Genomic DNA, 23,491 nt, shown 5'->3' with positions numbered 1-23,491 from the left:
GATGACCTTTAGTGTCCTGTTGGCCTGTTGGGTTGTGTGTAGAGGGGAAGCAATGTGGGACCGTGAGACCAGACCCTTGTCTGATCAAATCCTTTTTTTACTTGCTATTCTAGGCTCAAACTCAAACTCAGGGCTGGTTCTTTGCTCAGTGCTGGGAAATTTTCATCTAGTAAATACTTTTTTAAAAAGTCAACTTTCTGGAAAATCCAGTGTGTGTGTGTGTGTGTGTGTGTGTGTGTGTGTGTGGTGTGAATGAAGGGAATAAGGGTCAGGTCCCTCATTTTAGATTGTGTCTCTCCCCTCCTCTGGGTGGAGGATAGGGGCGTGGGCTGAGGTTTTATTGAGGGTGCTTTTCCTGTTGGGAGTAGAGACAGGGTCATAAAAGCCTAGAGGAGGCTGTTTTGATCTGGTGACTTCTCAGGAAGTAGCATCTGAGGTTTTGCTTTGTAAATCACTCTCCCCCAAGCTGGCCAGCTAGATTGGATTGCACTTCCCCAAGCCCACCTGGGGGCCCTCCTTACCTCCCTTTCCCCAGTAAACCAAAGGAGAAATATAAAAGGAAGTCCAAGGCTTTCTAAATCCTATGCCTCCAATAAGAAAAAGGCTCATTGGTGATTTTTTTTTTCCCTCTCAAAGTTCCAGATTTAAAAACCATGCAACCTTTCATTTTTCTTTTTGCCTACAGAGAGCTTGGTCCCTACCCCATCCCCCCACCCCTCAATTAAAAAGGAACTAACATAGAAGGCAATCAGCTTCTGAGCCTGGTGGTTAATACTATGATTCCTGGACACCCCACCATGACTTCTGGGTCTGCTATTCCCCTGTGACCCCTTTCCTGAGCCCCAAGCCCTGTCTTGGAAAGATGGGACTTCAGGTGTATAGAGAGCTCTTGAGAAGAGGCATTGGGAGTGAGGCATATAGAAGAACCCATCTAGCACCGAATGAATGGAAGAAACTTTCCATAGTCTGTGACTGGGTTTTGTGTAGTTAAGTTCCAGGTGTGTGTGTGTGTGTGTGTGTGTGTGAAAGCCCACAGCCTTCTCACAGCTCCCAGTAATGCAGTAACTGAGCTGTCTCCAAACAAAATCGCATTTTACCTGAATGGCTCCATTTTGTAATGTTAATGAGCCTTCCCTAAAAACACCTCAACCTCCGACGGGTCCCTCCACCCCCAGCCTTGGGCCAGGGAGCCAAAGGGAACAGGAAGTAAAGAGCTCTCTACCTCCGAGTCAGGGATGCTTTCAGGCCCAGGGATCAGGGCTCCTGTCCATCGCAGGAGAAATGCCCCCATATGCTGGAAATGAGGCCATAGATTACATGAGTTCTTGGGCCTCTTAGCACTTGCGCAGGCTCTAGTCTACCCTCATTTGTTTCTCAGAGAAGTCTGGGCTGGGACATCCCAAACGGCACTAGAGAATCTCCCTCGTTCCTAGGTCTCAATGCAAATACACATATCGTTATAGAGAGCTGAGCAGCCCAATAGCTACACATGTGAAAATGTATTTATGGACCCATCTATGTCTATATAACAGGATGCATGTTTTATATCACTCTCTACTCCACATTTAAATGCAGGTGTATAGATCTTTAGATTTATAGATCCACAGTGAACGTACCAGTCCTCTGTCGAATTCCTGTGTGCGCATTACCTATCGTTCTGTAGTGGTTGGATGTATACGCTGGGAGGTATCGGTACAGCTCTCTCTAAACACCTAGATGAATATTTGGGGTTGTTTTCTCGAATGGAAAGAACTATGTGTGTGCTGCTCAATCTCTATTTTGAAAATTTTATCTAGATTTATGCAAGGACCTCAACCCATAAAATAACTACATATCGAAGCTACGTATTTGGAGATCTTTATGGTCTTTGCAGTTTTGCAGCGAACTTAAACTTTTCAGCATATGTTTGGGGATGGTTCCATAACACGTATATCTGTGTGTAGGGGCATAGATCTCCCTCTGGAAGGATTTAACCTTAATGCATCTCTGTCTATCTCTGTGATCAATAGAGACATCAGGCAAGTGGGGATGGAGAACAAGTATCTTTTGGATGTTTTGCTTATTGAAGGGAGCGATTCTGTCCAAATCTAGTCCAACTGAGTCATCTGCCCCATCCAGGAACCACAGCAGCTCTCTCCAGGCTGTCTCTGTGACCCGAAGTCCCAGCCAGGCTCCCCATCCTGCAGCACCCCTCAAGACAGCCACAAAGGGGAAGGGGAGAGAAGAAGGGGAGGAACCCTTCCGTTGGGCTCCTCTTGGCTCTCAGGTGGAGAGAGGCATGAGGAGTCCTTCCCAACCCCAACTGGGCCTTTGGATTTGGGGGGGAAGGGTGTTGAAGTCCCCGGCTATTTTTGTAGGGTGCCCAGGCGGTGCCAGGGTCACTGCCCGACCCGACGTGCCCCCTCCCCGATTGTTCCCGGGCTCGGGGCCCAATTAAGCGGCCGCCGCGCTCCCTGCAGCCGCGCTCTTATCGGCCTGGATTGATGCCTCCGCGGCTCCTGTATATCATTTCCAAGATTTTTTCTGTCCAACTCCTCGGCTCCTTTGGCTTCCGCGGCTTTGACTAATGATTGCTACAGATGCCAACGTCTCCAGAATCCTAATAGCCGGGCGGGCGGACTCTTATTTACCCGGCAACATTGCTGCGTGGGGGGGGGGGCGGGGTGCCGGGGGTCGGAGGGCGTAGGGGGGACAGGTGGCGACCAACTCAAGTTTCAGGGAACTTCTTCCCCAGGGAGAAAGCCGGTCCCAAGTCCCTCCTCTCCCCAGGGGGGAGAAATATCTTAAAATACTAATAGTATTTTATCCTTGCTCGCCTCGTTGGAAGGGGGCAAAGGATGAGCAGGGCGTGGGGAGTAATCGGAGGAGTGTTTAGTGGTTGGGCACCGACGGGCGAGGCCGCGGGAAGGCCGGCGGCCTGGGGGAGGGAGCCGGGGCGCAGGGCGCGGGGCGCAGGGCGCAGGGCTCCCCGTCCTAGGCCGCGCGGTCCCCTCGCTCTCCCCACGCCGGCTCCTCCCTGGCCCAGGTCGCAGCCCCTTCCCCCTGCGCGGCCCTGGCCTCACCTCCGGGCCCTGGCCCAGGGGCCGCCCCGCGCATCCCGGGGGCGCAGGTGCCCAGCGCGCAGGCCTCCGGGCCGGGCGGGGAGGCAGGCGGCCCCCAAGGCTGCGGCCGGCCCCGCGGGGTCGCGGCCCGAGCGCCCCGCAGCCGCAGCCGGTCCCCGGCGTGACCTGGGGCGCGCCCCGGGCGGGCGGGAGAAGAGGAGGCCCAGGCCCGCGGCGGGAGCTCCCGGGCCGGGCGTGCAGCGGAGGAGCGCGGAGCGAGCGGGGAGCACCGCCCGGGGTGCAGACCCGGCCAGGGCCGCCGCGCAGGACGCCCGCGGGGGACCCGCCCGCACACACCGACGGAGCCGAAAGGTTGAGCAGGCGGAGGCAGAGGCGTCCCGACGCGGCCGAAGCGAAAATCAATCACGTAACTAAGCCGGGGAGAGGGCGAGGCCCGAGGCTGGGCCGGGTGCGCAGGCGGCGGCCAGACCCCGCGCGGCTGCGGGCAGGCTCAGGGCGGACCGCGGTGGGGTCGCCCCAAGCCCCCCTCGCGGCCCTCCAGCCTCACCGAGTCGGGGAGCGCGCAGTTCGGCTGCTTCCCTAACCCCGCGCTGCCCGGGATGCGTCCAGGGAAGTTTCTGCGACAGCCCAGGGGGCACCGAGAGGCTGCCTCTGGGCGTGCGTGAGGGGGGGAGGGAGGGGGCACCCCGGGGTTCAGGCTCTTACCTGGTGGCCTGGGCCTCGATGCCCCTCAATGCCCCAACCTGGGAGTCAGGCAAGCCTTTAGAATGACTCCCATCTGCGGGCCAAGGCTGGGAAGGGGCTCAGGAGGCAGGTGGGTTTTATTAAAGGAGAAACTTGGGGCTGAGCAAACCGGGCCCCTTTGGGTGGGGAAGTGGGGAAGGAGAAGGAACTGTTCCTGGAAGAAGGAAAGGAGGCTCGCTGGGAGCTGTTTGGGGGGGGGGGATGATGCCCCGGTTGTTACAGAGGTTGATAATGGTGATGATGTCCTACGGCTGGGTCAGCCCGGGGAGACCGAGCTCTCCGCAGTCCTTTCTCCAAAAACGGTTTTCTGGAGAAGTCAAGCGGGCCCCAACTTGGTCGTTGTTGGGAAGAATAAAATAAAGACCTTCCCTCCCTTCCCCTGCCCACTCCTCTCTTACTACTTGAGGGCTCTGGAAAATCAGGGAATCTTATAAAATCTCCATCACCCGCCCCCCCACCCCCCGCCGCCCCCATTATTTCCCTCTGTTCTCTGCAGTTCACTGAAATGCACCGTCTTGGGGGGCGGTGGGCTTTCCTGGTGCGCCCTTCTCATGAAGCAAGCAGCTACCGATCCAAGGCTCCAGGAATGATGTCTCTGACCCTCGATGAGACACCCAGGATTCTCTTGCCTGCTCGGTGGAATTATCCCTCCATCCTTAGCCTTTCCCAGTCTCTGCTTTCCTTGGTCCTGGGTGCCTGGTCCCACGGGTCTCTGGTAGCTCAGAGGCCAAGAACAGACTGGACCATTTTGAGGTGCCCTCATCAAGCCCCCAAAGGGTTCCCTGCCTCCTATCATTTCCTTAATCCTGGGAGCACCAGGCCAGGGAGCCTTCCGTAGCTACCCTAAAGCCAGCCTAATTCCTAGAACTTTCAAAACTGCATTTCACCTCCTTTAAAAAAGTAAAAATCCTTCCCCCACCCCAAACAGGAAAGTTTAGGTTACAAATCTCCAGCAGGGCAAGCTTCCTACAGCTTCAAGTCAGAATTTTCAGCAGCAGCAACAACAATATTAATAATCAGAAGAATTAAAGCTTGCATCAAAGGCAGAAAGGGACACCCCAGCTCAAGTTTTAAAGGGGACATAATCCAGCAGCCTTGAATGAGAGTGGGGGTCAGTGAGGCCAGGATGAACCAGGAAGGGGGTGGGGAACCCAACCTCTAACTAACAATTTCTCCAGCATAAAAATGAAACATCAAATTCGTTAGCCCAGGGCCTTCATTTTTCCCCTTCCACATTATAACTAGTTATTGAACTCGCTGGAAGATCTAAAGGCCATTTGCGAAGAGACAAATTTCAATGGAGTTTCCCCATCAATAACCCCATGGCAGTGACCTATTGGAACAAGTCAAACACCCGAGGTGAAATGCAGGTCACTCTGTCTAACCAATATTAAAATGCGGCCACTTTTTAAAAAGCCACTTTAAACGAGATTTGAGGAAAATTGAATTCCAAGGAAGGCGAGGCAAGGAGGGGGAAATCCAGGAGAGGACCTTGCCTATGGTCTCCGAACAAACAAGAGAAATTCATCTTTAATATTTTAAAGGGGGGCAAATTAACATTCCATGATTGCTTTTTTTTTTTTTTTGAGACTATAAGCGATTCCAGGAGAAAAAAAAAAGGTTTAGTATTTTCTGGTGACACGTCCGGGTTATTAAAATCATTTTAGACCAATTCATTACTTTTACTGACAAGAGATTTAAGAAAAAATCAATTAAGCATTTGCATATTCTTTTGCATACATTACTTCTGCCTGCTGGCGTTAGAAAGGGACAAAAAAACACATATATACATACACACACGGCAAAAAATGGGATGAGAGTCTTGCTTTAGTTTGGGATTTTCAAGTTGCTCAGAGAAAAAAATAAAAATGAAATGAATTACTTGGCGGCATACCATCTAAAAGTCAATTTATTTGAGGAAGAGGAAAGAGATGTGTTGCGATTTTTAATCTCTAAGACAACAATAACAAAAACCACATACACACACACACACACACAAAATCCTGCACTTCTGAGAGTGGGAAAAAGGAGTGACCCTCATTTTCCTTCTCTTTGCCCTCCAAATCCTGAGTTGGTTCTCCCATTTATTTTTCTCCCTAGGAAAATCCAGGGAGTCTAAGAGGTGAGGTTTTAATGCAGCACAGAATGTGTGGAGCCGCCGAGGTCCCTCAGCCGGCAGCTTGTTACTGGGGAGGGGAGGAATATGGGTTATCCAACGGTCAGTATGGTAATCCGGGCACAATAAGGCCTCGCACACAATGGACACATATTTTTCTTCAGCGGTGTCAGAAGGGAAGCGCTTTGTACTGAAACATGTTTCCGAAAGAGAAACCAGATCGAGATTTAGAAAGGAGGTGGGGAGGGTGGCATTCAGAGAGCGTTTGGAGGCTGGCAAAGGGTGGTCAGAAAAAATAAAAAATAAAATTGGGGCAGAGAGAGGTGGAGGGCAGAGCGGGGCTGGAGATCCTTGGGCTGGCAAGGCAGGAGCAGGAGGGCAAAGCACAAAAGGAGACAGGACCAGATACAGGGACTCCTCACGGAAGAGCTGCTTTAGTGCCCCCCCCCAACATTAAGCCAATGCTAAGTGCAGGAGCTCTCCAGAGGGATTTTATTTCTGTGCTTGTAATAATATCCAGGTGAAATGTTTGCATGTGTGTGTGTGGTAGAGACTGGCTGGCTTGCTATTTGCCCCTTGTGATAGGCGACTTCCTTGCTATGAAGGTATAGGCACCCAAAGAGAGTTTTTTTTCTTTTTTTGCAAATGATGTAGATGAATGTGGGTACATGGGGGGAATCTCCCAGATTTCACTTTCTGGAGGCGCACGTTGAATGAGCTGTGCAAACCTGGAATGAGAACCCCACCTATTTATGGCCTCATAAGGAGGCATTTAATGTGTTAATAAGTATGAATAGCATGTATGCGTGCATGTTTGTTAGCTGTGATAACCAAAGGCAGGCTTGACATTCAGCTGGAGGCAGCTGAACTCTGTCGCTACTTACACATACTGGCCCAAAGTGGGTTTCCTGCTCCCGCTCCTTGACCCACCTGCAGGAGCTCAGAATCCCGGGGAGCAGGGGCGTGGGATGGGCGACGCCTTGGGAAAAACTCCTTGACAAGCCCAAGAAGGCGAGGAGATGGAAGAAAAGAGGGTTGTGGCAGGGGGCAGGGCAGATACAAGGTGAGAGTGAGGGCTGGGAGCGGAGGAGCCAGGCCAAGACCTCACCTTGCCAGGGCGGGGAAGAGAATATTCTGGGCCCGGAATGGGTGGGGCAGCCCGATCCAGGTGTTGGCCTGGAAGGGAGGCTGGGGGTGGGGCTGGAAGGCTCCTCCTGCCTCAGCCACCCTGCCCCCACCCTACCTGAGCTCCCCGGAGCCTTGGCTCTCCCTGGGGGACGGCCTGGGGCTGCGCTCCTGACTCTTTAGGTAGGCGGCGTTCAGCTTAGGTTTCCCCTTGCCCTCTTCCAGCAACTTGTAATTAACCCACCCCTGCCCCCAATAATCACAACAGATAAAACCCTCCCAGGCTCCAAACCACTAGCAATGGAGCAGCAGCCTTCTCCTCCTCCCAGTTTCACGGTCCTCTTGCAACCAAACTGGCCAGTGCTCAGAGGCAGGCGGTCCCAGGCAGGAATGGGCTGGGGCTCTCCTCTGGGAGATGGTGGTCCTCCAGGGAGTTCCAGTTCCCTCACCCGCCCGGTGGTAGGGGGCAGGGCACCGTCCTCCTGGGGCTCGGGTCTGGGGGGCGGTGCCCCACGCCGGGAGCCTGGGGTGAGGAGGGACCCCGCACTGGAGACTAGCGAGCGGCCCGCGGGCCCAGGCGGCTCTCCTCCCTGCCCTCGGGGTGAGCCCCAATTTGGACGTGGGGACCCCCTCTCCTGCATCCCTAAGGTGGTGAAAGACAGGTGGGGAATCTCCCGCCTTCAGTCTCCCTCTCAAGAGGGCTTTATTATTTTTTTCCCTTTCCCCTCCTCATTCCCTTAATTGCAGATGTTCTAATTAAACCCTCAAATAGTTGTTATGCCGTTTTAAAAGGTACTTATTCAAGTGTCAACCAGGCTGGGCTGGGAGGAGGCAGCGTAGGGCGGCGAATTAAAGGTAGATTGACTAATCACGGCGGCGATCATAATAATAAAATCAGAGGGAAAAAAATCACATTACGACTTTTCGTGGAAAGGAGGGTGCAGGCAGCCAGCGGCCGCCAGCCCTGCGCCGCCGCGACACAAAGAGTGCGGGCGATTCCGCGAGACTGATTTATGACGTTTTACAGCCCTATAAAAGCTGGAGCGACGAGGCAAGCGCTCCTACCACCGCTGGCAGATTTAGTCTAATAAATAAAACATAAACAGTTAACTTTATGTGTCACTTTTATTGTTATCAAGTAAAATATAGCCAAGCCCCGGCAAGCTATGATTTTAAACTATAATTGTTATCAAGTACAACAAGGGGACCCAGCTTCCTCCCTGGGCTCTCCCCTCCGCCGCCCCCCAACTCTGAGTTATGGGATCAGCTAATTGGGATCCGTGGCACGGCGTGGCCACCCCCGGCCGCCGTGGGGCGGGGGGGCGGGTGCTCAGAAAAAGCAGCCCTTTTTGGCCTCCTCCCTGGCCCCGCCACCCCACCATCAGGGTATTGGTGTGGGTGGGCGGCCGAGGGAGGGGAGCGGGGAGGGATGGCCTGGAGACCCCCGGGCCTGCCCAGCCTCCCCAGCTTGGTGAGCTCACCCCTCAGCTTTTGGAAAGCAGCCTGGAGCTGGCCCTCGGGAATGTGTGTTTACATGTAAACACATGTGTTACGTGGCTACGGTCCCTGGCCGGAAGCAGGCTCTGCCCACACAGGCCTCCCTCCGAGTAGGTCGGGCCCTCCGTGGGGATGAAGGAAGAAGAGCTCCCAGGGCCTTGGCCGGGCACGGTCACCGGGCACCGACTCCTGGCACGGGCCGCCTTGCCCCGGGGCCTCGGGAGCCAGGCCCGGAGGTAGTTGTCAGGAGGCAGCAGGCCAGACGGGCCGCCGCGGACGAGCAGCGAGCCTGGGAGAGTGTCCTCGGGGCTGGCGCAGGGGGTCCGCGGGTACCAGGGGGGAGGGCCCGCTGCCGAACTCCGCTCTTGCCAACCACTTCCTGTCTCTCTTCAGCGGGGGCTCAAGCCCCAGACCTCCAGAAATGACGTCAGAATCATTTGCATCCCGCTGCCTCTACCTGCCCGGTCCAGCTGGGACCCTGCCTCGCCGGCCCCAAGGCCAGAGGGTTGGGTGAGTGTGTTTGGGGAAGGGGGCTGGACTCTGGTATCCTTGGATGGGGGGCACCCCAGGCTCTCCAGCCTCCTGGGCTCAGCCTGGGCCCCTCCCCATCCAACCTCCACTCCAGTCCTCCTCATTCAACTTCCTCTTCCTGCAAAAGAGGGGCGCTGCCCGGTGACCTACACAGACTGAGACGGGATCGCCATGAATGGAGACCTCTGGAAAAGCTCAGGAGCCAGGCCCAGGGGGCCCGCCGGAGGCCCACGGGGAGCCCCTGCGAGGGCGCTGAGCCGCAGCCTCCCGACAGCCTCCCGGTGCCCAGGCTTTGCAAGGGCGCCGGGCGCTTCCCATCTCCTTTTGCAGGGGAGGGTTGTCAGTTGGCGGGGTGCGCGCTGGGGGCACCGCCGCCCCCGCCGGCTCACCCCACACCACCACCCCCACCACCCCCAGCACCACCACCACCACCACCACACACAAAAAAAATTGGATACATTTTGAATAAAGCGATTCGGTTCCTTATCCGGGGACTGGGTTGCTCCGTGTGATTGGCCGGCGGAGTCACATGGTGAAAGTAACTTTACAGGGTCGCTAGCTAGTAGGAGGGCTTTATGGAGCAGAAAAACGACAAAGCGAGAAAAATTATTTTCCACTCCAGAAATTAATGATCATGAGCTCGTATTTGATGGACTCTAACTACATCGATCCGAAATTTCCTCCATGCGAAGAATATTCGCAAAATAGCTACATCCCTGAACACAGTCCGGAATATTACGGCCGGACCAGGGAATCGGGATTCCAGCATCACCACCAGGAGCTGTACCCACCACCGCCTCCGCGCCCTAGCTACCCCGAGCGCCAGTATAGCTGCACCAGTCTCCAGGGGCCGGGCAGTTCGCGAGGCCACGGGCCGGCCCAGGCGGGCCACCACCACCCCGAGAAATCCCAGCCGCTCTGCGAGCCGGCGCCTCTCTCGGGCGCCTCCGCCTCCCCGTCCCCAGCCCCGCCAGCCTGCAGCCAGCCAGCCCCTGACCATCCCTCCAGCGCCGCCAGCAAGCAACCCATAGTCTACCCATGGATGAAAAAAATCCACGTTAGCACGGGTAGGCAACTTTGCTTTTTGCTCTCCCCCTCCCTCCCCTCTTCCCCAGCGCTCCCCACCCTCCCCGGCCCCCTCCGGCCCCGTCCTCCTTTCTCTCCTTCCCCCTCTCTCTCCAGGAGCGACTCTGGGTTAGCACAATTGAACTGGATTTACGAGCGAGAATGGGTAATTACATCCCCCATAAATTTTATGGCTTAGCTACTCTGGGCAGTCCGAGCCATGTGCTACGATCTGTTATGTATGTGTGAAAACTATGCTCGCTTTCTAAGGGCGCATAAATAATTCAGTGTCGTTACAATGAGGATTCCCCTCTTATTACACTACAAAGTCTCCAGCTCCCTTCAACTTCTTTATAACCCATTTAGCTTGATGACTTTATTTCCACCACCCCCTCCTCCCGTTCCACAGAGCTGAGGATGGGGTGAGGGTGGGGGGGCGGGAGCCTGCTGCCTCTGAACCCCACTATTTGCTTTTCCCCTCCTCCTCCTCCTCCCCCCCCCGCCAGTGAACCCCAATTATAACGGAGGGGAACCCAAGCGCTCGAGGACAGCCTACACCCGGCAGCAAGTCCTGGAATTAGAGAAAGAGTTTCATTACAATCGCTACCTGACCCGAAGGAGAAGGATCGAGATCGCCCACTCGCTGTGCCTCTCTGAGAGGCAGATCAAAATCTGGTTTCAAAACCGGCGCATGAAATGGAAGAAGGACCACCGACTCCCCAACACCAAAGTCAGGTCAGCGCCCCCGGCCGGCGCTGCGCCCAGCACCCTCTCGGCAGCCACCCCGGGCACTTCTGAAGACCACTCCCAGAGCGCCACGCCGCCGGAGCAGCAGCGGGCAGAGGACATTACCAGGTTATAAAACATAACTCACACCCTGCCCCCTCCCCGCGCCCCCGTCCTCCCCTCACACACAAATTGACTCTTATTTATAGAATTTAATATATATATATTTTTTGGTTCTTTTCCTCTCTTCCTCCCACCTCATCCCTTGTCAATTCCAAACTGACGAAACAGATAAACAAGCCCTCTGCCCTTCTCTCCCTTTCCACTGTTAAGGACCCTTTTAAGCATGTGATGTTGTCTTAGCATGGTACCTGCTGGGGTTTGGTTTTTCTGTTTTTCTGTTTTGTTTTGTTTTTTTAAGGCCGTTTTGGGGGGTTATTTATTTTTTAAGGAAAAAGCTGCAAAAATTATATATTGCAAGGTGCGATGGTCTGGTTTGGGTGAATTTCAGGGGAAATGAGGAAAAGAAAAAAGGAAAGAGCGATTTTTAAGCCAATTCTCATCCTTCTCCTCCTCCTCCTCCCCCCCCCCCTTTCCTTAGGCCTTTTGCATTGAAAATGCACCAGGGGAGGTTAGTGAGGGGGAAGTCATTTTAAGGAGAACAAAGCTATGAAGTTCTTTTGTATTATTGTTGGGGGGGGCTGGGAGGAGAGGGGGGACGACAGCAGACAAAGCTAAATGCATCTGAAGAGCCTCTCAGAGCTGTTCAGTTTAAGGAGCCAAAAGAAAATAAAAATGAACTTTCAGTTCAGAGAGGCGGTCTATAGGTAGAACCCCCACCCCACCATCGTGGTTATTGTGTTTTTGGACTGAATTTACTTGATTATTGTAAAACTTGCAATAAAGAATTTTAGTGTCGATGTGAAATGCCCCGTGATCAATAATAAACCAGTGGATGTGAATTAGTTTTACGTCAATGTCTGATGGTTTCTTTTTATCCCCCTCCTCCTTCTGGCCTGCTAACATCCCACCTTCTCCATAGTTGCCTAAGTTTACTCTAAGCAAACACACAAATCTTGACTCTCAGCTCCTTTTCCAGTGTCCTTAGGCGAACCAGCAAGGGATTTGGGGCAGGGGATCCTCAAAAGAGGGGTTGTGGAAGATTAGTGCTGGTTTCTCGGGTCCCTTCCCAGAGTCTGCAGAGAGGCCAGACTCCCGTGGGGGGACTTACGGTGGGGCTGGGAGGGTCCCACTCTTCTGTACTTAGGCACAGTGTCTTCTTTTTGTTGATTTCTCTCTCCCCTCTTCTCTTTTCTCTCAGCTGAGTAGGCCTGCCTGATTTGCAGACAAGAAGGCAAGTTTAGGGAGTGGGAGAGAGGAGTTTTCACCTTTTAGGACTCTTTTGGGAGGAGGGATTAAGGAAGATGCCCCTTCCACATGCATGTGCTTCTTAAAAGGAGGAAGATTTTGAGCTGGTGATTCTGGAGCAGCAAAGTGACCTGTCAGGGTGGCTTCTCTGTTTGTTTAGACTTGGAAAGAAGGGTGAAGTGGAGGCCAGAGGCCTGGGAGGCCCCCTTGCATGGGTAGGCCTCAAAGCCTGCTGCCTGGAGATAATGAACAACTTTGATTTTTTTTTTCCCCTAACTTTTATCGGGGACCTGCCAGGTGTTGAGAAAAGACACAGGGAGAGGCAGGGACCACCCCTCTTCCTATAACCTCCCAGGTTCTGACAAGGCTTGGGTAAAGCTGGAACAAGGCTCTCCGGCTGTTAAAAAAAAACAAACAGAAAGCCCCCAAAACACCAAAAAAAATTTTTCCAATCCTTTCCTTGGGGATTAAAAACAAGGGGAGAGAAACAAACAAACAAATAAACAACAGCAACTGGCCTGGATTACCTGAATCATTAATTTAAGCCAAAGGCTCCCAGATAATCCTGATCCTGAAGACCAGGCCCTAAGCCAGGCCTGCTCAAATTTTTGCTTGTTTGTTGGGAGGAGGTCAGGGTGGGAACTTGGTTGAGCTTCTTGGACAATTCATTCAAATTGCAGAATAGAGGGCAACCAGAAGTAGAAGAGGGAGGGAGAAGAGATGTGCGAGTTGTGGAGGAGCTGGGGATACTCCTCGCCTCTCTCCCCAAATTCTGGGGTGGAAGGTAACAATGGGACCAGTCGTGAAAATCTGTTGTTCAGTGTGTTTGGATTTATTTCCTCTCGAACCACTTGCTGGCTGGTCCTTGGAGTGGAGTGCGTGTGGGTGCGCGTGTGTGTGCATATGTGTGTGTGTGTGTTTTGGGGGGAATCACTTGGCCCTGGAGGTCTACTTTCTCCTCCCTCAATGGTGCCCTGGAGACAGCAAAACACGCTGCCTACAGAGTGAGGAAGTGGGATCCACAATTATCTGGAGTTATTTTATGTAATCAAGTGAATTAGAGGCCAAATCTGACTGTAGCTCCTATCATCTTGAGGCAATTGACTTTGGGGCAGGACAAGGGGGTCTAATTGTGCTTGGGAAAAGGGAAGGGAAGCCTGAGGGGTGGACTTGGGGGGTCTTTTCAACCCTGTAAGGAAGTTTAAATGGGAAAAGAGGGGAAGAGAAAGAAAAGGAACTTGAGATCCATAGTCTTTTCTAACTTCGCTCCTTTGGTTTCAGAGGAATTTATCTCCATCTCTTCCCAAGGGCGGAAGAGACGAAAGCAAGCGAGGAGGAGAAAAATTCTCTTTTCTTTCCTAAGCTTCTCCCTGAACTTGCCGAAGGGACGCTCTAGCTCAGGGAAGCAGCAGGATCATCGGGACAGTTCTTTCCTCTGCCTTCTTTGGGGCTTCAGTTTCTCCCTCCTCCTCTCACACGTATGCACAGAGTTGCTCTCTGTCCCTCCTGGTCTGACAAGGGGAAACATCAGAAATCCACAATTCTTGACAAATGAAACAAAACTAAACCCCCTTACATTGAAGATTCTGGCCTCTGGCCTTCCCTCCAGTGGGTTCCAATCTCTCTTTGGCCTGAGCTCTCCTTTCCTTGGGCCTGACCACCCAGGATGGGATCAGGGTGCCTGAGAGGGCGGGGTGGTGAGTGGGGGGCCCCAGCTCCAGCAGCCTGGGTCCCCGCCGCTCCCGCTCCACGCCATGCTGCCACAGCCTCCCTGGGAAGCCGAGGGCCGAGCTTTTATGGAAGTTGGGTTGAGCAGAGGGGAAAGGCTGGTGGGGGGGCGGGGAGGACGCAGCCAGGTTCACGGGGAGGACACAGCATTTTCTCTCCCATCGCCTTTATATTCGGCAGCGCCTCTGACCTCTCCCCCACCCCCACCTCCGACCCTCCCAAGCCAGCCCTTGCTCAGCCCCTGGCCTCCACAGAGGATGCCACTGCTTTTGCAGGGCTGGGGATTTCTTGCCCAGAGTCATGGGAGAGGCCGGGCGCTGAGTGCCTGCTGGCGGTTGGACCTCTCTGCAATGGCTAAGTTAAAAGAAGACGGGGTGCACGCGGCAACGCCAGCCGTCCAAGGTCCTCCTCTCCCAGCACCAGGAGATGCCCACAGGTCACAAGTCCCCCTGCCATGTAAGTAGTTAGCACTGGATCTGCCCAGGGCGAGGAGCACAGCAGTTTCAACTCCTGCCTCTGCTTGCCATTCAATGCGTAGCTGAACTCCCGGGCTTGGGGACGGATTGGGGACGGAAGGCGGGAAGTCCACTCAGGAGCAGAGGGCTTCTGCTGGGGGGGATGGAGTTTCGGTGCCGAGTCCTGCACCTGGGGAGTGAAGGTGCTGGGCTCAGGAAGGAGAAGGTGTGGAGGGAAAGGGAGCCTCGGTGGGGGAAGGACTGGGGAACTCGAGTTCTCTGAGGGCGCCTTTCTGCTGCTTGTGTGAAGTTTCCTACAAAGTTTTCTCTGCAATCTGTGCATCAGCTTTTTTGTTTTTTTTGTTTTTTTTTTTCTTTGTCTTCGTGCATGGACTTAGGGGATTGCAGCTCAAAGCTGCCTTGCTGCTGTGAGATGTATGTGTATGTGTGTGTTTGGGGGAGTGGAAGATAAAGCAAGGGGTTCTCCAGAGCTTGGGACCAGGGTACCGTCTCCTAGGCACCATTTGCTTGTCCAAGGTTAGGGAAGCGGACTCTGGAGGGGGCCCTTCAGACTGACGCTGTGACGGGAGGAGCAGGGTACTGGCCAGCCCACCTCTGCCTTCTGCCTGGTCCTGGGGGAGCATGGGATTGCCCTCACAAAGCTGCTTCTCCTAGTTATCCACAGCTGTTATCTGGTGCCCCACCTTCAGAGAGCTAATGCTAAGAGGCCCTTCCCAGGCTTGGGAAAAGAGACGGAGGATCCCCCAAGTCCAGCGGCCACCAGAGCAGAGGGAGTATTTATTACCTCTCTGGATATCATTATCTAAGAATACAATTTTATGAACTTCCTAATCTGTTAGCTTGATTTATCTAGATGGGCAGGAGCCCAAAATAAATATTTGGGGGATTTGGTAGGAAAAAAGTCTCTGCCTGTGACCAATCTTTCCGATAGAACTGATCACCCCTCTCCCCCTAACTTGGCCCGCTTTCCCTGCGCCCCACATGCGCAGCCCCATTTGCGTGTTTCTCTGCAGCGCGGGGCTGTTCTGGGCTATGGGAGTTTTCGTTGCCTCTTGAGAATCAGGAATGGCCTTGTCCACTGTCTGAACCAGAGGCCTGAGGAGGTCCCTCAGCCACCTTAAAATCTGTGTAGCTCCAGAAGCTGGGATGCCTTTTGCATTTGGTAGCAGAGGGAAACCAAGGTTTGCTCCTCTGCCCCCCAGGCCCAGGAGCCCCTTCTCAGGCCTGGCTCTGCCTCTACTCCCCGGAATTTGTCTTCTCTCCTCTCTGGGGTCAGCTCCGTAGCTTCTTTACACCGAGGGCGCATCGGGAAGCAGAGCCCACATCCGCGCAAACAGGGCAAGGGCCTGGGCCGCCCCATCTCCCTGCTTCCCAGCCCTGCAGATGCGCTGGCTGATAAATTAGGAGGCAGGGAAGAGGAGGCTGGGCAGGGAGGATCTCCCACGGCTGAGGGCGAATAGGTTACAGAGGCCAACAAACCGACAGGGCTGTTTGGAATGTCCAGGCCCCATCAGCCATCGCCGCTTTCCCAAGATGTAGGGTCCCCTAGGGTCTCCTCTTCCAGCCTCGATGGGGTACGGGTCCAGCCTGAAGAAGTGCCACCTCGGCTCTCTCCTCCTTTCTGACCCAGTCCTCCCAGGTGGGAGAGGGCGTCAGCGTGAACTTCCGGGGAGAAGCCTGGGAGCGGCACGGGAGGCCGGGGTCTTCGGGACGGGCACAGGGCGGCGGCTCGGCCCGGCTCCCTCCCGGCTCCCTCCGGGCTCCCTCCCGGCTCCCTTCTGGAGCGATCGGGCCCTGAGGCTGGCGACGGCGGGCCCAGCCCGGGCAAAGGTGAGGGGCGCCCGGGCTCCAGGGCTCCGGGGCTCCGGGGTGCTCCAGCCGGGCCGACCGGGCGCCGCATCGCCTGTAGCTGGGTCACGACCCCGGCCCGGCCGCGGACAATAGGGCCCTGGGGGGGGGCGCAGGCTGCTGACCGGCCGGGCGGGTTCACAGCGCGGTGAACTCCGCTCCACCCCGGGCTCCCTCGCTCCTGGGAGCCCGGCTCCCTTTTCTCTGCCCTAGTCCACTTTTTTTTTTTTTTTTTTTGCATGGAAAACCAAGCACAGCCTCAGCTCCTCCTCGGCCCCCCAACATCCCACCGTTACCGCCACCAAATCAGACTTCATTTTCTTTAGGAATGAAAACCCCGTTCTCTGCCCAGTCACCGAGCCGGGGAGTGGGACCCTCCCAGGATTTTTGTGGGGCGCAGAGAGGAGAAGCACCCCAGGCGGCCCACCCACCAGCAAGTGGTCTCCTCCATCATGAGAATTCCGGGCCAGGACGGTCCTCCCCGCACCTCCACCCCAAATCTTAGGAAGAATTGCTTCCCTCTTGCCCGGGCCTTTGTCTCTGGGCACCAGATTAGGATCAGGGCTGTTGTAAAAGGGGGAATGTGCTCTCTAACCTGCGGGGCAGGGACGGGACTGGGCTGTCGGGGGGGGGGGGGGGGGGGGGGGGGCGTGAGTGGGGGGTGCGGAACCTGGGAGTTGTCCCCCAAGCAGTGTGTTCGGGCTCCTTGCTCTCTCCCCATCCCAGGGAGCGCCTGGCTCTTATTTGTGACTGTCCCTTTGGGCAGTAGCACAGTGTTCGCAACTTTGTACACGTGGAGTCTCTGCACTTGCCAGAACAGACCTTGGAAAATAAGGTTGCAGAAGAGCGGTTGGTTCTAGCTGGAGGCAATTAAAAAAAAAAAAAGGCAGGCAGTTTGGTAAGAGGAGAAAATGGGGGAGGTATGGAGTGTTCCCCACGTCCGTTTGCTCCTGCCTTTCCCCAGCTCCCCACCTCAGCCCTCTCTTGCCTGGCCAAGCGCAGAGGTGAGGTGGAGGGATGACCCCCACCCCCTACAACCCAGAAACCTTTCTTCCATTTCGACCCATTTTGCAATGCGACTGCCTGTAGCCCTGTCTTCGCTTGGGCTTGGCCGTTTTGGGGTCTCCGACTGGCACTTCTACTGCTTTCTGTGCTCCATTTCCTCACATCCTTGCTCCTCTGCCCTTCTCCTCCGCAGCAATCCTCTGGGACCAGCCCCAGCCCCAGCGCTCCTCCCAGAACCTCCCTCCAACCGAGAAAGCAGAGAAGGGGAACCAAAATGGGGGGGTCAGCAATCTGGGCGGCACAGCTGAGGTTCAAAGGTTCCTGGCTGAGCCTCCAGTCCAGGCCACCTCAGGAGGATGGGACCGGCCACTCCAGAGCCAGCAGCAAATAGAACAAGGTTTTACAGCCGGGCAGATGTCAGTTTAGCCAACTCACTCGGATTCCCCTTTATCTCCTCCACCAAAGAGGCTCCAATCCCCACTATACCTTTGTTCTCTTTCCTTTCCCCCCATCTCCCCCTCCTCTTCCTCCGTTTGATCCTGCCTTTCCCCCTCAAATTATTTCTTTAGATCTGAAAGCATCTGTTCCTGCCCGCCCCTCCCCCCACACCCTCCTTTCCTCCTTTGCCTCCTCCCTCCACTTCTGGGAGTCAAAGAAGCCCCCAAATGGAGGGCCTCTGGCTTCTAGCCTGCTCTGCTGCCCCAGGGCCCAGAGACCTGTGAGGCCAACCCTTGAGAACCCCCACCCCCGCCCCCATCACTTACATTTCATTCTCCCAGCTGGAGAGGGCCCCGGAATTGCAGAGTTTGAGTCTTGGCCCCCAGGGACCAGTCTCTTCTCCCACTGGGACAGTTACCCATTAGATTCAGGTGAAGGCGAGGAACCTGAGGTCGAAGGGTTTGGTGCAGAAGTACTTAGGTAATTGCCTCAGTTCTCTGGGGGCTCTATTGGGCTCCAGAGTTTGAACATATCTTCATATCCTGACTATAGAGGGGAGATGGCCTTGGCAGGAGAGCCTGCCCCTTCCCTTGATGGCAAAGTCATTTTCTGAGCAATTAGAATGCCCCTCGACCCCTCGGAGAATTCCATCACCCAAACAGGGGAGACCCAGACAGTGTCCACACTGTGCACATTAGAGGGCCTCCTTTCTCTCTCTTCTCCAAAATAAAGAAGAAGCATATCCAGAAATACGTGGTCTCCAAAGCTTCAGGAGAGGGTGGTAAAGCCAGTCAGGGTAAACAATAGACTGTCTTTTCCTCGCTTATTCCAGTTCGGTCTGAGTCCAGATAATTCAGGCCAAGACTCTTGAACTCTGGCTGGTAGGCCTGTCTTTAGCAAGAACCCACTTTCCATCCCAGAGCACCAGGACCATCCTAAGGTCCTTGCCCTAGTTAGTGCCCCCCCCTGCCCCGCCCCCCGGGCCCCGTTGAAAATTGGTAGAAGAGTAAGTCCTCTGCTCCCTCCCTTTCCTCCAGCTCCATCCTGAGAGTTAGCCCTGCCTGGCATCCTGCTCCCTCTCCTGTCCTTGAAGACCAGTGGTTGGCCAAGAGCCCCAGATTCATGCTCCCCGTGGCTCGCCACTCAGTTTCCATGGCAATGAGAGGCAGCCCAACTAGTCCCTGCCCTTCCACTGCCTGGCTAGACCTATCCCAGCCAGGATGTTCTCTGGGGGAACCTGACCTAAGAGAGATACAGGAGACAGGAGTCTGTGTTTTGTTAGGGCATCTTTGCTAATTAGTCAGGATGGAAGAGGGCAGGCGGGGAGAATCCCTCCCTCAGGCCTGTGACTTCACGCGGCCCTTTCTCTCCGCATTCTGTTCACATCTGCGTGGGTCGGTGACTTTGCTGAGGGCGTGTGCGCGTGTGTGTGCACGTGTGTGCACTCGTGCATGCGTGTGCGTGTGAGTAGAGGTAACGCATGACAGCAAATACCGTCCCGGCTAGGGCGCCTGTGAAATAGGCTCTTCGACTTATCACTCATGTCCCTGATAACAGGCTCCCGCTGTTCCCTCTCCACACGCTGCTCTCCAAGGCTTGCCGCTTTCCTGAAGACCGTGTGGCCTGAGGACTCACCCTCCATCCTGCGACTTGGCTCCTTGGGCCCCTTGGGCCCAGGGTGACTGCAGAAGGAGGCGGAGCCAGAGGCCTCTGGAAGATTAGATTCCTCATTTAATACTTTCACTTTTTCCAAGTTAAACCCAAACCACAAACATTTATCTAACCCTCCAGCCCGCAGTGCTCTGCCCATAGGCAGGACCTGGGAAACCATGGGCACCATCACACCAGCAGCAGCGATAGCAGAGGACTCTCCGAGGGCCGGCAGCTGCCTTACGTGGCCGTGGCGGTGGCGGTGGCGGTGGCGGTGGCGGTGGCGGTGGCCGTGGCGGTGGAGGAGGACGTGGATTGATGTATGAAAAGCACTTAGAGTAGTGCCCGGCATACAGTAGGCTTTCAATAGGCTGTTTTGCCGTTGCTGTTGTTGTTGTTGTTCTCCTTCTTCTTCTTCCTCCCCCCCCCTCCTCCTTTTTCTTTCCAGTAACAATAACAGGCATTTTCTTAAGCGCTTACTATAGACCAGGCACTGTGCTAAATTTCTACTTCATGGAGCCTTACAATAACACTGTGAGGACGTCGTTGTGTGTCTGCGTTTTACACTAGAGGAAGCTGAGAGAGGCCCAGGAGGCTAGTGACAGGCCCCCCCCTCCCCAGGCAGAGCCAGTATTCCAGTCAGGCTTGCCTGACTCCAGAGTGGGTGCCCTGAACCCCTGTAGTTCTTTGCTCACGGAGGCACCGGCCATCAGGATGGGCTGAGGTTAGCAGGGAGCACGCCAAGGCCACGGGGCCGTGCCAGCCTGAGCGCAAGCAGGACCTCCAGTAACCTGGGCTTTGCTCCTCACTTGGCCTTGGCAGGTTCTTGTCCTCCTCAGCAGGCTGCGACCCAGTGGTTCTCAAATCTTTTGGTCTCAGGGTCCCCTTACACTCTTAACAGTTATTAAAATCTCAAAGAACTTTGCAAATATGGGTTATACCTATCAATATTTACCTTATTACAAATTAAAACTGAAACCTTCTAAAAAAATCTTTGAAAACAATAATTACGAATCCATTACATTTTAACATAACCAACTTTTCAGGAAAAATAACTCTATTTTCCAAAACAGTTTAGTGAGAAAAATGTCACTGTTTCACATTTAATGTCTAGCTTAATAGAAGACGAATGGATTCTGCATTCAATTTGTGGCAATACGCTGTTTTGGTTGAACTACGTGAAGTACATAGCCTCCTGCAGATAAGTAGTTGGGAGAGGAAGGACCTCTCGTGGAGCCCCTTAAAGGGTCTTCAAGAACCCCCAGGGAATCCTTGGACTATATCTTAAGAACCAATTGAACTAACCAGCAGAAGCCACTCCATACATTGGATCATTGGCGGTGCCTCTAACTCCAGAACCTACCATCATTTCACTATTCCGTGTTGTACCCGGAATGTGTTATCTTAGGCAATTTATCCAATTTTTCTGTTCCATAGATAGATTAACAGATAGAAAGATAGATACATAGACATACATATATGTTATGTATGTCGTAGATACGTACTCATCATTTTTTAGTATGAAAACGTAGAATAAAATACAAATTTATAGATGAAATGACCTTGCTAAGTTTAGCCCTGTTTGAGATGGGCAGTTTAGCTATTAATATCAGTCTTGTTTTTTTTTTTAATTTTATTTATTTATGATAGTCACAGAGAGAGAGAGAGAGAGAGACAGAGACACAGGCAGAGGGAGAAGCAGGCTCCATGCACCGGGAGCCTGATGTGGGATTCGATCCCAGGTCCCCAGGATCGCGCCCTGGGCCAAAGGCAGGCGCCAAACCGCTGCGCCACCCAGGGATCCTATCAGTCTTGTTTTTGAGGAGGGGAAACAGAGCCAAAGTGGGTGATGTGACATGCTGAAGACGACATGCTTAGCAAATGGTGGACAGTAGACTAGAACCCCTGTCCTCTGACTCCTAGACCTGTATTTACCCACTCAGAATCCCTCTCAAAAAAAAAAAAAAAGAATTCCTCTCTAGAGACATGGCTGTATCATGCGTATGGGAGGTGGGTGTGTGCCATGCATAAATTCTTTATGGAAGAATGTATGATGGTTGTATTTATCTGAACATAACTATGTGTGGAGGAGAAAACTACCTTGCACCTGCGTCTAAAGTTATAGTTTTGTCAAGAGGCACAAGGCACCAGCCTGACAGTGTTTTTTCCCTCCTCACCAAGCTCTCCATGTGTCTGTAGTCCTGGGCTTGATCTGTCCATTGTCAGGAACAAGCCTTCCCTCCAGATCTCCTGTTGGTACCTTCTCACCGAGGGTGTGTATATTGCCCAGATCTTCACATGCGCACACGCAACAGGAGTAACAATCTGACATCCCCTTCTTTTCTTCACCCGAGCATCATGTCTAACATGTTTTCAGAATAAGTGATCTACAAGTGTACAACCAAGGAAAGCATAGCTGTGTGAACCAAGGTGTGTATCTGTCTCCATAGATGCAAATGTAGAGCTCTTGGGTGTCCATATACTTGTCTGGGCAAGCCCCATGCAAATGTATGAGCAACTGGAGTCTCAGTTATTTCATTAATCTGATAGGTATTTATTCACAAATTCTATATTTTATGGCTGTGTGAGACTCATGTTTATGCAGGATCCACTGAGAAGAACCTTCGGTCGGAAGTCAGGCTGCCTGAATTCCACTCCGAGCTTTCTGCTCGGTAAGCAAGTCCCTTACCCTGTGAGAGCCTCCACTTCCTCATCCTTATAATGGGGGAAACAGTCTCAGCTTCATCTCTGGGGACATAGTGCCTGAGTGAACATGATTCTTTTTTTTCACTATCGAAAAGTCCAAACACAATAGTAGAGAAAACAATATAATCAAACATTCATATATCCGTCACCTCACTTTAACAATGATCTTACCCATGGCCAATAGAATTTGATCTACAAGGAACCCAACACTACCTCATATATTTTGAAACAAAATCTCAGGCGTCCTATCATTTCTCCTATGAACATTTCAACGAACACCTCTAAAAGATACTCTTTTTTATGACATAACCACAATATTATTATCATACCCACCTAAAAATTTTTTAGTAAAACTTGTTAGATTTTAAAGAGTGGAGAAAGGTCTTTGCCAATGCAGAGAGGCTGACTCCCTTGTGCCTCATGCTGAGTTGATGAATATCAATAAGGGAAAATGAGTAGAATGGGGAGGAAAGGATGAACTTTTCTTTTTTATTTCCATCTTAAAATCCTAGTTCAACTCCAGACACTCCCCTCAACTCAGTAGGTCCATTAAAAATGGGCTGACAGGGGACCCTGGAGGTCTAGAGCTGGTGGAGGCGGTCAGAAGGGGCCCTTGGAAGACTGTGCAGATCTCATTTTGGAAGAAAATAGTTGTTGAGCCAGAAGGAAGCTGAGCAGAGGGCCTGCCCAACCATTCTCCAGCATCAGATTTCATCCTTGGGTTGCCAGGCACAGACTTCACAGCATCTGAAGTCTCACTAGAGTTACTGATCTCCAAAGGCCTGCAGACACGTAATAACATCCTCCTACAGAAACCCGAGAGCAGATGCGCGCAGAGGCTCAGGCAAATCCACCTGCCCATACTCAGGCCGTGTACAAACACATGCAAACCCTCAGAGACAGATGCAAACGTACAAGTACATATCAGCAAACTTAGCCATGTGGGAAAACACAGAGACGCAGATCCAAACACACTCAGACCGATGTGGACATGCAGGGATCCAAACAAAGTTCTAGAACAAAACCACAAAGAGCCAAATACAAAAGCCTGGACACGTGCAAACACACATTATGCCACCTTCACTCACGACCAGTTAACACGGCCAAGGTCCATTGTAGCTGGCTCCTTCCCTCTCGTCCCATCCAATGCGTCACACATCAGCCAAAGCTACAATCTGTGTCACATTCTTGCAGATATGCACCAGAGAAAGTCATCCCAAGGTCGTCCCACTGCCCCTGACAGCATAAGTTCTCTGTCCCCCAGTTCTCTCTCAAAAGACAAGGCTAGGAGTACTGTGGTGTTGTATGTATGACGTGAGGGTCCATATGGACACACGTTCCTCTGCCCTAAGAAGTCTGCTCAGCGAGAAGGGGGAGGACACTGGCCGTGTCCAGACTGTAAGTCA

At 53.3% G+C, this 23,491-nt stretch overlaps 2 protein-coding genes across 7 annotated transcripts in view; both read left to right on the top strand.

The window, feature by feature from the left end:
• HOXC4 (homeobox C4) overlaps nt 1-11,837 on the top strand; it is a 59,717-nt gene extending 47,880 nt beyond the window's left edge. For 2 of the 6 annotated variants that reach the window (XM_035707078.2, XM_049102910.1), the window contains exons 2-4: nt 8,938-9,054; nt 9,698-10,142; nt 10,647-11,837. In XM_035707078.2, coding sequence (XP_035562971.1) covers nt 9,704-10,142; nt 10,647-11,002 — 795 coding nt within the window. In that variant the 5' untranslated portion in view covers nt 8,938-9,054; nt 9,698-9,703 and the 3' untranslated portion in view covers nt 11,003-11,837. Of the gene's footprint in view, nt 1-4,304; nt 8,781-8,937; nt 9,055-9,202; nt 10,143-10,646 lie in introns of those variants that run through there. The other 4 variants (XM_035707076.2, XM_025458706.2, XM_035707074.2 and 1 more) reach the window with 3 other exon arrangements.
• The window catches only part of HOXC10 (homeobox C10), a 106,216-nt gene that overhangs the window by 57,606 nt on the left and 25,119 nt on the right, over nt 1-23,491 (top strand). The gene's annotated exons all lie outside the window — the stretch shown is intronic.

This window comes from Canis lupus, chromosome 27, assembly GCF_003254725.2.
Source record: "Canis lupus dingo isolate Sandy chromosome 27, ASM325472v2, whole genome shotgun sequence".
Taxonomy (NCBI): Eukaryota; Metazoa; Chordata; class Mammalia; order Carnivora; family Canidae; genus Canis; species Canis lupus.
Note: the sequence above shows the minus strand (reverse complement) of the source record. Positions and strands in the feature narration are given on the sequence as shown.